Source organism: Syzygium oleosum, unplaced genomic scaffold, assembly GCF_021117445.2.
Source record: "Syzygium oleosum isolate NSW1041296 unplaced genomic scaffold, Sole_v2.1 Sole_v2.32, whole genome shotgun sequence".
In the NCBI taxonomy this organism is placed as follows: Eukaryota; Viridiplantae; Streptophyta; class Magnoliopsida; order Myrtales; family Myrtaceae; genus Syzygium; species Syzygium oleosum.
Genome location: NW_026607516.1, coordinates 2,418,755 through 2,431,598, shown reverse-complemented (window position 1 = coordinate 2,431,598; position 12,844 = coordinate 2,418,755). Strand labels below are relative to the sequence as shown.

The following is a 12,844-nucleotide window of genomic DNA, read 5'->3' as shown; positions in this document are numbered from 1 at the left end:
TACGTTTAACAAGTGTACCGATGGTAGGAATTTGTCGGTATTGTGACATATCGCACCATTAATGTGGTTTAACAAGTGGTCCGTCTTTTGTGGCAGTATCTGACTGTACTTTCTTTGCCAAAAGGATAATGAGTTTGTAATAAGTAACATCAAGAGGATGATGAGTTTGTAATAAGTAACATCAAGAAGTCAAGAATCGTGTGCCGACACATTTCAAAAGACTTGGCCACATAGTAGTTTGCAATAATGAAGATGATTCTTGCTTTCGATTATTACCCAATTCTCCCTAAGATATATATATCGAGTTCTTAGATGGAACTTCTCACGGCCTTGCATATTGGGCGTAGCATGTCACAAGAAAGTGTTTCTCTAGTAGATCGATCTAGCAATTCCCGTAGGAGGGAAAAATGTCAAAAAAGTCCTAAACCTTTTGCATTTGTGCCAATTTAGTCCTAAATCTTTTTTTGGTGCCAATTCAGTCCTAAACCTTTTGCATTGATGCCAATTTAATTCTAAACGTTTTGTTTTTATGCCAATTTAGTCCTTCCGGCCAATTTTGGCTGAATTTTGCTGACGTGGATGTCGGCCGGCGGGTGGCCGGTCACTGGCGCTGACGTGGACAACTTTAATAATATTTTAATATTTTATTGAATTTTTATTAATTTTTTTCTTTTTTTTTCCCCCTCCCCTCCCTCCTTCCGGTTGCCAGACACCGGACCGGCGACCGGCCAGAGGCCAGAGGCCGGCGCCGGCAAGGTTCGCCCTCGCTAGCCACTGGTAAGGCTCGCCTTCGCTGTCACTGGCGAGGGCGAGGCCGCCCTCGCCAATGGCCGGACCGGCGACCGGCTGGAAGAAGGAGAGAGGGGAGGGGAAAAAAGAAAAAAAGAAAATTTTTTTTTAAAAAAAATATTAAAATATTATTAAAGTTGTCCACGTCAGCAAAATCCGGTTAAAATTGGCCGTAAGGACTAAATTGGCACAAAAACAAAAAATTTAGGATTGAATTGGTACCAATATAAAAAGGTTTAGGACTGAATTGGTACCAATGCAAAAGGTTTATGACTGAATTGGCACCAAAAAAAGATTTATGACTAAATTGGTACCAACGCAAGAGGTTTAGGACTTTTTTGACACTTTTCCCTCCATAGGATGCGCTGACTTTACGTTAACAACTTACAATAGCGGCTATATGATATTATTGACAAACCAACATGGAGTAAATTTGTTTTTGTTTATTATGCAATAGTAACTGCACTCGAAAATCATTCATATTTGTTTTGATTGTGGATGGTTAACAAATAGGTGATCACCAACTCTACTAATATGTATATATATCTTGAGAATGGAAGCTTTTTTTTTTTTTGCTAGAACTTGAGAATGGAAGCTTGCAAATATAACAACAACAATAATGATGATAACAACAACAACTCAGCTTATAGGGAGTTGGTAATTGCAACTGCCTTTTGTGAGACGTCTCTGTCTCTGTCTCTCTCCGTGGCTTGTGCAGGCAAACACCTCAACACTCGGTTACCCATTCAAGAATTGGAAATGCCAATGTATCTCTGTGCTGTTGTCATGTTCTTATCATTTTGTGTCGATTAAGATAGCTGAATTTTGCCTAGCATGATGAAGTTGTGGTTTTTGAAAATACCAAGTTAAAACGCGTCGAGCCGTGTCAATTTTTAGTTAATCATGTCAGATTCAGATTCCTATCGGTCAAGTTTTCGCTTACACCATGTGGAGTTCAGCTCATTTTTGTAATTTCCCTGTAAAGTTCGATCTCTTTGCGTTCATTAAGAGTGTTTTCTTATCCTTCTTAAAATGGTTTCTTGTGCAATGTAGGATGAGAAGAAGCGAAACACTCCCGCTGCTAATAAAGTGGAGGCAACATCCAAAGTTTTTTAGCTCTTTATAAACAAATGCCTGGAGGGAAACGACCGAGATTATCAAAATGCAGGCACGAATGTGAAATATTCTTGTCATCCAAGAATGCGAAAAGAAACCCTTTGGTCCTTTAATGCTGAGGAGTAGTTCTTTGACAGATGTCCGAGGATATAAGAAACCTGTTGATGTTTAAGGTTGATATTCTTCCTCTGCAAGCTTATGTAGTACATTCACATTGCTCACCTGATATGACTATATGAATGTATGTTACTCTGTGCGGAATTTAGTGTCCGATTTTGTCTTCGCAACATGTATTCCCCTCTCCCTTACAAGAGCGAAAATTTATTAAGATTTCATTCTGCACAACCAGTGAAAAGATGAATTTTCACATTCCGTACACATTTAACTTAATTAAAGTATATGTTAGTCCATGGAAAAGCAAAATTCGTGCATCTAGTACTATATGTGTAATCCGATATTTTTGTAAGTAGTGTATGAAAGAAAAGCCCTATGGCTTTCTCCTTACAAAGTGAAACCATGCAATTACTCATCTCATTCTATCAACAAAGGTGCTTCCATAAAGATGTTATTTTCCTGAACGGTACCTTATAAGGTGATTGGTGGATATAATGATGCATACAGGAACACCTGCATTGTGATTTCTGTGATTCATCTGAGCTTCTCAAACTGAGCCATATTCTGGGTCATTTACTACAGAAAACATAATGCTTCTGCAGAAATTTGCAGCCGGGTAGCAACTAGCAAGTTCCCATCTATCAACCTTGATGTCAAACTCTTCGCAAACATCTCTACTGTTGATGAGTTCTAACAAGCTATCTGTATGCCACTGAGTATATTGTCGATCAGAGCAACAGTGTAGGACGCTCGACAGTCAAGCACCATCTGCATTGTGTACATCCTCAATCCGAGCAACAATGTTGAATGCTAGACCTTCAAGCACTCTTGAGTAGCTCTCTAAAATTGCTTGCCCCACATCCTGCAAGGCATGACTTTCTCACTTTCAGTCCAATCTCTTGCAGGGGACACAACAGAATTTGGAGAGAGAGAGAGAGAGAGAGAGAGAGAGAGAGAGAGAGAGAGAGAGAGAGAGAGCAGTCAGCTAGATATTATTGCAGCAAGTCTAATCTATATTTTCTTTTGATAGATAAATGATTCATAGTCATGATGTCTTATAAGCTAGCGTAAACTATCTACATGAAGGAGAATGCAGCATAATTTGCCGCTTTTATTCCGTAAGGCATAATAATGCACTTTACCTGGTTATATTGAATCTTCCATGTGTCCAAGCTTGTCTGTGAAAGCCCAGGGTACCTTTGCTTCAGGCAAAAGAGTAAGCTCTCAGCTCTCTCTGCCAAGTTGTGATTCTTGTCGCTCCGCTCAGTGTCAGCCATGAAGTCCTTTACCAAGTTCCACGATGATTTTGAATGGTTTATGCACGATTTACGCCTCCACGTGTACATGGAAGCCTCGACTCTGTTTGCAAGATCAAGCGCTTCGTGTTCAGATGTTATGCTTAGGCGGTCAAGGAGGTAATCAGGGGAGAATTTCTCTGGTGTGCATATATAGCGGTAAATTGTGTCTCCAAGGCTTTCTCTGCCAGTCTGCAAGTGAAAGAAATTGTTTCGGTACCAATATAGAGTTACACATAATCACTTCAGCGGTGAGGATGAAAAAGGATGACAATACCAAACTAATCGTGAAAACACGAAAGACTAATTCACCAACTTTTGGAAGACTAGCCATGTAGCCTTCTGGGATATCCATCTCGGCAAGAATATTGCTATTGATTGCCATGGCTGCTTTATGAATCTGATTGGCGCAGTCACGCTTGTGCCTCAGGTTCATTCTCGATTCTTCAGAGAGGCCGTCAGGAGGCACACATGGAACCGGCAGCCACCATTTCTCCTCATTCAGCTGAGCAACTCTCCCAAATGACCCTGAACCGATCGAATTTGATGACATGCTTCCTTTTTCTACGTACCAGAATTCCGTCTCCTGGAAGCTATCCAATATGTCCTGTCAAAAAATTGTTTCTTTCCTGTAATTCAAGTCCGCGGACAATGTGAACCGAACTGCTCTACTGCTATCACCTAAAGAATCGCATTACCAAAAGCATCGCATTGAGCTTCTGCAATGCGGGGAGATTAACATAAATGTCTGGTCTTGGTGTACTTGTCATCACCTGAAGGGCATTAACCAAATTGTGTTAGAGAAAAAAGATGGGCAAATTGTAATCTTTCTGAGAAGGCAGTTTCAAATTGTTATTTCATTCACCTGAACCGATGTCCCGTCTCGTAGTTCCTGTGTGGAAGCGGTGACTTCTAACATATAATCACAAACCGAGAGTAGACAATTCATTTCTCTTTTCCACATTGCCTTGTTCTCTTGATTCAGGGGCTCTAATCTCAATTTCTGCCCAAATACGGTAGCTGCAGAAGGTTGCACAGATGCAAAACGCCAAACCCCTTAGTCTCAGGCAATGCACAACAAATATCCTCTTGACAATTGTAATTTCCTTTTGATACAAAAAAAGAACTACCGTAAAGGTTTGTGATGGCATTGGAGATTGTAACAGCAGTGCATACGCCTTTCCCTCCCCCAGACATGTCTTCACCGAGCAAAATCTTTGCGAACCGCTCCTTCATCATCTCGAGTTCTTGAAATGGAAAAATGTGCACTCAAGGTCACTAAACTTTGTTTGTCTTCCTAACCCACAAAAGCTCAGTTATTTTGAAAAGATGTACCGTGCCCACCTGGATCTACACACTCTAAGTCGTCATCGTTTTCGTTCATGTCATGCTTGTGTTGCTTCATGCCTACCCTGCCAAGGACGAGATTGTTTTGACGTCCGGATTTCACAACCGGCCAGTGCAAAGGAGAAGGTTCGCTAGAGTAGCTACTATCATCTACAGTCTCCGAAAATGCTGAAGTGTCGGAGTTAGTACGAAAAAATGCTGCGGCTGAATCAGTACTCATAGTCGAATACGCTGGAGTTTCCGTGGACGGTTGATCATTCTGATCCACCAAAGTATCGTCAGACTTCGACAAATGCTCCATCTCAGAATGAAGTCCTGAAGCCACCTCAAATTGGCCAATATATTAACCTGCAAGCAATTCAAGTCAACGTGGAGATTCTCAGGACTTCATGGATCATGACTGCGATATACACAATCTGCAAAAATGGGAATTTAGGCCTGCATCTGAATGAACATTCCGCTGTGGAAAAGGGAAAAGACAAAAGAGTGTACTTTTTTGGGAGTTGCGAAAAGGGAGTAGGTTTATCATGTCGCCTGTTAATAATGGGATGAAATTTGCAGTACCAAGAATTGTGTGAGCGAAGGTCGAAAGAAAATGTGGGTTCACTCTTATGGAAATGGAAAGAACTTGACGTTCGTAAAGTTACCTTTTTTGGTGGCCATTTTCGAATTCGAAACTGTTGAAATGTATCCTTGAGCTAGCAGAAGACCGTTTGATCCAGCTCCCTAACCAGGCACTCGCTTATTTTCTGTCAAGAAGACGACCTTCCCTCTAAGCATTTATCATATCATCTCGTTGGTTTCAACATGATTTTGATATTGTGCAGTTGAAGGGAAACTATGAGAGAACTGAGCCATATTCAAGGCACACTCCCAAAGACGTGCGTCCCATTTATCCTTCTCAGGCTTGACTTTTGAGTTGGTGGGCATTGCATTGCCTGCTCAAAGACTCGCCCTTTTTAAATCTTTTGCGGTTCACTAAAGAATCAGAAATTAAGAACCTAATTTCAAGTCAAATTTCCTTTTTTTGGCTAGAGTTGAAAAGCAGTGATGACTTTATACGAATCTCCTAATTCAGACATGGACTTCTTGTCTTGATCCGGCACGAATAAGTTGTCCACAGAGGTAAAGGGGACAAAAGTGAAGTCGGTCATCCAAACTTCCCTCCCTAGCCTGCAAAAACTGGACGATGGCATGTGAGAACTGTGAGGTAGAGAGGGCTCCGGTAATCAGGGCTCATAAAAGAATATTATGACGAAATTACGCATCGAATAAGGGTGTAATGCAGGATGATATGAAACAATGCCAAAGAGTGCACATCTGTGCTGTGCATGAGAAAGCCTTTTAGTGATTCATAAATAGGCGACTCGTCTTAAGGCCATTCTTGAAAATTATACTTCGTGAATTGGCAAGCTGAGCTCAATAAAGGGCCTAACAGCCATTGCTCGCCTGTACGGCAAGGGTTTAGACCGAGTCAAATTGCGCCCAAGAAAGGAATTGCCTACTTAGGTCCCGAAAGGAATCGGTTGCCCAGACCAGTCTATTTTGTTCTTCGGGCTGCCCGTCCAAGCCTGGACAAGCCCTTTGCGCCATTCACCCCATTGCATCAAGTACTCTTTTGAGAATTCGATCAACGTTGGATCGAAGGAATACGACAAGTGAAAAATGAATTTTTGAACGCGACCCGAAAAATATCCCTTAAAAAAAAACATGAGTATACTCATAACGTTGGAAAAAAACAATGCAATTCGATAGTAACTTTGAAAGAGAAAAACATCATCACTCATTAAAAACGGGGCCCAATTCCAAAAAAAACCCAAACTTTACACGTCCCATTATACCCGAACTTTTTTGTTCCAGAAAAACCTCAAACTTTCTTCTGAGTCCCAAATCTACCTCTAGTTATAACTCAGTCCAATTAACGTCGGGAAAAAAAAAAAAAAAAAAAAAAGCAGCCGGTGCGGCGTGGCCAAGCCTTCGCCGTGGCCGCGCCACAGCCGCCATCGGGAAGGAGCGGCGGCCTCGCTTTGGGCCTTCTCGGAAGGCGGCGACCTCGCCGCCCCGGGCGAGTCGCCGGCGGGCTGCGGCCCCCGGATCCGGGGGCGGGCGCGACCCTCGCCCCGGATCGAGGCTGAGGCCAGGCCCGGCCGACTCGCTCGCCGGCCGGCGAGGTCGCCTTCGAGAAGGCCCAGAGGCAGCCGCCGACCCAGCGAGCGTCGCTGGGCCTCCCGTAGACGACCCTCGCCGGCGAGGGCTTTGCGGCCCGATCTGGGGCGAGGTCGCGCCCTCCCCGGATCGGGGCTTGCGAGCCCTCGCCGGCGACTCGCCGGGCGGCGAGGGTCGCCGGCCTTCGGGAAGGCCCAGCGAGGCGGCCGGAGCCCCCTGGCGAGGCCTCGCCCCGGGCCTCCCGAAGGCCGACGACCCTCGCCGGCGAGGGATCGTGCCCCGATCCGGGCGAGGGTCGCGCCTCCCCATACGGGGCTTGCAGCCCCTCGCCGGCGACTCTGCCCGGCCGGCGAGGTCGCCGACCTGGGAAGGCCCGAGCGAGGCCGCCGACCCAGGCGAGGCCTCGCCCGGGCCTCCCGAGGCCGGCGACCCTCGCCGGCCCCGGCAAGTCGCCGAGGGCCCGCAAGCCCCGTCCGGGGAGGCGCGACCCCGCCCCGATCGGGAGCGCAGGCCCTCGCCGGCGACTCGCCGGGCGGGCGAGGGTCGCCGCCTTCGGAAGGCCCAGCGAGGGCCGCCGCTCCTTCCCGGCGGCGTGGCGGCGGCCACCTGCGAAGCTTGGCTACGCCGCACCGTGCTCGCTTTTTTTTTTTTTTTTTTTTTTTTTTTTTTTTTCGACGTTAATTGGACAGTAGCTTATAACAGTGGAGATTGGACTTTAGAAAGTTTAGGCTTTTCTTGAGACAAAAAGTTCGGTATAATCGACAAAGCCAAAGCTGTTTTTTTAATTAGCCTTAAAAACGTAATCTTGAAAGAAAAAAGGGACGACCTTTATTTAGATTGTACGCATGGATCTAGCCTTGGATCCAGCAAACCATTTTCTCCCGCTCCTCACCCCCACCCTCGTCGTCGTTCCTACGCTCTCTCCCTCCGTCTTCTTCCTCTTCTTCTTCCCGAGAAAGTCTGCCATCATTCAACGATGCAGAAGCTGATAAAGCTCGGCCAAGAAGCTCATCTTCTCTCGCAGCTTCTGCTATCTCCCTAGCTTCGCCCCCCCTTCTCATCAAAACCACGACCACCGCCGCCCCCACTTGGCTGCTTCCTCGGGAGCCAAGAAACCATGGCGGTGTCTTCCGTTCGGCTCGGGAAGATGGGCACGCCGTGCTCGGACGCTCCGGCGTGGAGGGTTCCGCTTCCTTCGCGGGTCGGTGCCGCGGGCCGGCGCCGGAGCTCGGTCCGGTGCTCTCCCTGTCGCTGGGGGGACGCGCGTTTGGTCGCGGCCGCGCGGTCGAGGACGCGAGCCGTGGTCGCCGAGAGCGAAGGCGGCCGGGTTGCCGGCGATTCTGCGGGCGCTCCCGAGGACAAACAGGTAAATGCCGTCGGTTCGCAGAAACTTGTTCTGTGCTAGTATGGTGAGGATTTTTCTCGCCTGGAATTTTTCTGCTAATTTGTTGCTAAAAAAGGTGCTACTTCAGTGATCATGGCTACGTTGAGGACAATGTGTGATTTAGCATTCGTGTTTCGTGGCCTGTCGGTGTTGCGATGCCACTATCTTACTACACAGTCTCTGCAATTTGAATAAGAAATGGTTTAATTTGAGGTAAGGAGGATATTTGGTGGTATATTTTGAGTTTGGGTGTTGAGGAAGTGGGAAGTTCAAGTGGTGGTGAAGGACGATCCAATTGTCGAAACAAGAAACCGGGCGGGGGGGTGGGGGGGGTGGAGGATGAGACCAGTCGACTAACAAATCAAGTGTTGGAGTCTCCGCTTAGGCTAAAAGAACTGGAAAATTAGAACCGGCTCTAGAGGATCTGGAGTCTCGCGATGTTGTACATTATCTGATGAAGTACTGATTTGGATGTATTTCGACGAGAGGCATGACCATAGTCTTATTTTTCCATTTAACAGGTTGCAGACCTGCCTATTAAGCTTCCAGAGCGTGACTTTGCTGGCACACCATATGTTCCTGTCTATGTGATGCTGCCGGTGAGTTCTCCCGTACTGTTATGCATCAATCTTGTGACGGATTGCTTCCCTTGAGACATGTTCGGAGTTTTAACTAGAATTAAGAAGCAGTGATGTTATCCTACTGCATGTCTCGTTGCCTTTCCAAAATAACATGTAGTGTTGTTATTCATCTGAATAGTTATAATTTTGTTTCTTTTGGGATTGCAGCTGAGTGTTGTGAACTTGGAATGCGAATTAGTTGATCCCGAAGGTCTGCTAGAGCAGTTAAAGATATTGAAGTCAGTTAATGTTGATGGTGTCATGATTGACTGTTGGTGGGGAATAGTCGAGGCAGATGCACCACAAGCATATAATTGGAGCGGCTACAAGAAGCTATTTCAGATGGTGCGTGACCTCAAGCTTAAGTTACAGGTGAGTGGAGTAGCTACCAACTTTTAAGTCCTAATATCAATGCTTAGGATGAAGTTGTTAATATTGCCCACAAGTTTCCGAGAGGTACTTTTTTCCCTCATTCCAATGAAAGGAAGTTGAACCAATTATCTCCTGGCATATGAAGAGTAATATCTTAACCAATGGATCATACCTTTGCTTGCTGAAATTTTAGACCTGCACTCTCTTATCATGCGTTCTGCATAATTAGGATTCCATGTGAAGCTAGAAATAAATGTTTTATTTATTTATTTTGTATTATATCAGGGGGCTCTATCTTTTTGCTGTTGGATCATTTGCTAATGTAACGGCTTTTCTCAGGGCAATTTTTTTCTTACTGCTGTCACATGCTCTGCTTTTTTTTTTGTGGATTAAATTTTCTTCAATTGATTGATGGACAAACCTATGTTATGAAGGACTTGCTGGATCTCAACCCAGTTAATTCACATAACACAGTGAAAGAATTAACATCCTTGAAGAGCAATCCTATTTGACTTGGCATTTCATACAGGTCGTCATGTCGTTCCACGAATGTGGAGGCAATGTTGGTGATGATGTACATATTCCACTGCCATCCTGGGTGATGGAAATCGGTCAAAAGAACCCCAATATCTATTTTACCGACAGAGAAGGGAGACACAATACGGAATGCCTCACATGGGGAATTGATAAGGAAAGAGTTTTGAGAGGCCGTACTGCTGTTGAGGTATCTGCTGGGAAATAGTTTTGTTGATTGCTATGCTAGGCTTCATGTGTTGAACATTCTTATTGAAGAAAGCAACTAAGAAAGAATACCTTCCTCTATATCAAGGGCATGCTAGCCATAGTTTGTCAGTTATTTGTGAGATTGTAGCGCTTTAATATAATACCTTTGCCGCAACCATTCAAGTCAATTATCTAAAAAGTCATGTCCATTTGATACTTTGGACTCCACCTTGAAAGTAATCCCAACTCACCAGCCTTGATCACCCACCGTGAGGACGTTTTGCAAGAAACAATGAAGTATTCCTAATTAACCAAAGTCCTCTATCCTGAGGGATAGACATTCTGAAGTTACCAAACCATTCCTGGCCAAGTGATATAACATATATGATGTCATATAAGTCCCCAGAAAGGAACTTACAAGACCACTCAGGTTCTGATGCTGCTAATTTTCTACAAGCAATCATGATGTTTGGACCTTAAATACTGCAACATGACAACGATGCAGGTTTATTTTGACTATATGAGAAGCTTTCGCGTGGAATTCAATGAGTTCTTTGAGGATGGAATCATCTCAGAGATTGAAATTGGCCTAGGCCCATGTGGGGAGCTACGGTATCCTTCTTATCCTGCCAAACATGGTTGGGAATATCCTGGCATTGGTGAATTTCAGGTACCTCCCAGTTGTTGGTCCTTTTATTTTATTTGTGTCTCGTTTACATATGGGAAGAGGTGGAAGATATTAACGATAAGCTGTTGTTCTTTCTCCATATTGGAGGAGCCCTCATTCTTCTTGTTGCATCTAGAGTAATCTTTAGTTGTTAGGCCCCCGAGAACCTACCATGCTAAGGAAACTTTGTGATTGATATGATTTTTCAAAAGTTATAGGCACTAATGCTTTTTGGGTTCAGTACAGTGTTATGATCAGTACTTGATGAAGAGTTTGAAAAAGGCAGCAGAAGTGAGGGGGCACTCCTTTTGGGGTAGAGCACCAGATAATGCGGGTTGCTATAATTCTCGGCCACATGAGACTGGCTTTTTTCGCGACGGAGGTGAATATGACAGTTACTACGGGAGATTCTTTCTCAATTGGTATTCTCAGGTTTTAATAGATCATGGAGATCGTGTGCTTGCTTTAGCCAATTTGGCTTTCGAAGGATGTTGCATAGCTGCGAAGGTGAGTCACCATTGTGGTAATCATGCTGTATAGATCATTTTGCCAATTGAACCAACTTGCATCCAATGATTGCTATCTCCTGTCTGAAGCAGTTATCCGGAATTCATTGGTGGTACAAGACAGCCAGCCATGCTGCTGAATTGACTGCTGGGTTCTACAACCCATGCAATCGCGATGGTTATGCTACAATTGCATCAATGTTAAAGAAGCACGAGACAGCAATGAACTTTACATGTGTTGAATTACGCACATTGGATCAATATGAGGACTTCCCAGAGGCAATGGCCGATCCCGAGGGATTAGTTTGGCAGGTAACACCCTTTAATAACGTTAATAATGCATAGTGTCCACTTTTCGTCGTTTTTAACAAGAAAAGTCAAATTCCTTCTGCCAAAACAAGCATTGCTGTTGTGTCGGTACTTTGGAGCCTACTTCAAATGACGCAACATCCGGTTTATAGTTCAAATTTTTTTGTGATTTGCCTATTTGAAGAGCCTATCTATTTCACCCTTCAGGTGTTGAATGCTGCATGGGATGTGCAAATACCCGTCGCGAGTGAGAATGCCTTACCTTGCTATGATGGAGAAGGCTTCAACAAAATACTAGAGAACGCGAAGCCTCGCGATGATCCCGACGGAAGACATTTATCTGCTTTTACATATCTCAGGCTCAGCCCAACTCTGACTGAGGGAAATAACCTGATGGAGTTTGAGCGCTTTGTTAAGAGAATGCATGGCGAGACCGTTCTTGATAAACTTACAAGAGATAATATATGATATGAGCAAATTGTCAGCATTCTTTTCCACAATGCATAAAACACAGTCGATGGTGGAAAAACATGCATGCAGATTTTGGGAACAGGTTAAGAAGCACTAGCAGTACTCACTACTTACCCTTAAAAAACTGAATGGTGGAATCCTGTAGAGAGTTAAGAAATATGGTCATTCTTGGATTATGCAGGTAAGAGTTTTAACATAAGAAGTGATGAGAGCATTTGATGTGTAGAAAATCATGTAGACCTCCGTGTAATAAGAAGTATTATCCAAATCAATAAAGCTAAACAAGTTATTTGCAGTCTCGGTTCCTCTCTTTATTTCCCTATAAGCAGTTGCTTTTTCTTGATGCCGCGTAGATCTAGCCGTGATTCTTCTATGCTAGGCTTTGGTAATTGGTAAATAATTTGTCGGACGATGCTAAACGGATTCCAATCCGTCTTATCGACAGGCTCAAACCCGCGCATAAAAAAAAAATGAAGCTTGTAAACTCGCGGTCGAAAAACGCTTATTGTGCTTGAGGCCCAATACGAAGTTTTTCGCGTGTAAAAGGACAGAAAGAGAGGGGGGAATAGTTTCTGGCAAACAGTTAAGATTTGCAAAGTGTAGCTTGAGTCATAACCTAAAGGCTAAAAACAGAGCAATAGCTTTCAGACATCGTTTGATGTGGATTAGGATTTTCAAAGCACAATTGAACCTCAAAAACTGACAACAACTCATTTCGAGTACTGTTGCTAAACGAAAAACGTTATTATTCACGATCAAATTATATCTTATCTAATTATCGGGGCTGTCTTGTCTATTTTGTAACTCGATTGTGTTCTTACACGTGAAACGAGAAGATAAGAGACAAATTAGGTGCGACAAGCACTCACCACACGAGATGTGTGCATCGAAAGAGTTTCGCCATATCCACACGCCGCGAACACCTTAGCTCGGACTCACGCGAGCCGTGCTTCCTTCCTAACCAA

At 44.3% G+C, this 12,844-nt stretch overlaps 2 protein-coding genes across 4 annotated transcripts; one reads left to right on the top strand and one right to left on the bottom strand.

Moving 5' to 3' along the window:
• Nucleotides 1-1,924: 1,924 nt before the first annotated feature.
• Nucleotides 1,925-5,209, bottom strand: LOC115691737 (rop guanine nucleotide exchange factor 2-like). Its single transcript, XM_056304656.1, has 8 exons — nt 4,659-5,209; nt 4,445-4,561; nt 4,180-4,334; nt 4,013-4,087; nt 3,631-3,921; nt 3,162-3,506; nt 2,600-2,881; nt 1,925-2,033 (listed from the first exon to the last, which is right to left on the bottom strand). The coding sequence occupies exons 1-7, from the start codon at nt 4,960-4,962 to the stop codon at nt 2,777-2,779; spliced, it is 1,392 nt and encodes a 463-aa protein (XP_056160631.1). The 5' UTR covers nt 4,963-5,209; the 3' UTR covers nt 1,925-2,033; nt 2,600-2,776.
• Nucleotides 5,210-7,654: 2,445 nt separating this feature from the next.
• LOC115691736 (beta-amylase 2, chloroplastic) lies at nt 7,655-11,908 on the top strand. 3 transcript variants are annotated; one of them, XM_030618446.2, is made up of 8 exons: nt 7,656-8,193; nt 8,733-8,810; nt 9,000-9,203; nt 9,733-9,927; nt 10,432-10,596; nt 10,840-11,100; nt 11,193-11,411; nt 11,616-11,908. In XM_030618446.2, the coding sequence occupies exons 1-8, from the start codon at nt 7,945-7,947 to the stop codon at nt 11,874-11,876; spliced, it is 1,632 nt and encodes a 543-aa protein (XP_030474306.1). In that variant the 5' UTR covers nt 7,656-7,944; the 3' UTR covers nt 11,877-11,908. The 3 variants fall into 3 exon arrangements, with proteins under 3 accessions (XP_056160628.1, XP_030474306.1, XP_056160629.1); XM_056304654.1 differs by lacking the exon at nt 7,656-8,193 and adding an exon at nt 8,206-8,236; XM_056304653.1 differs by lacking the exon at nt 8,733-8,810 and having other exon boundaries at nt 7,655-8,193.
• Nucleotides 11,909-12,844: the final 936 nt, after the last annotated feature.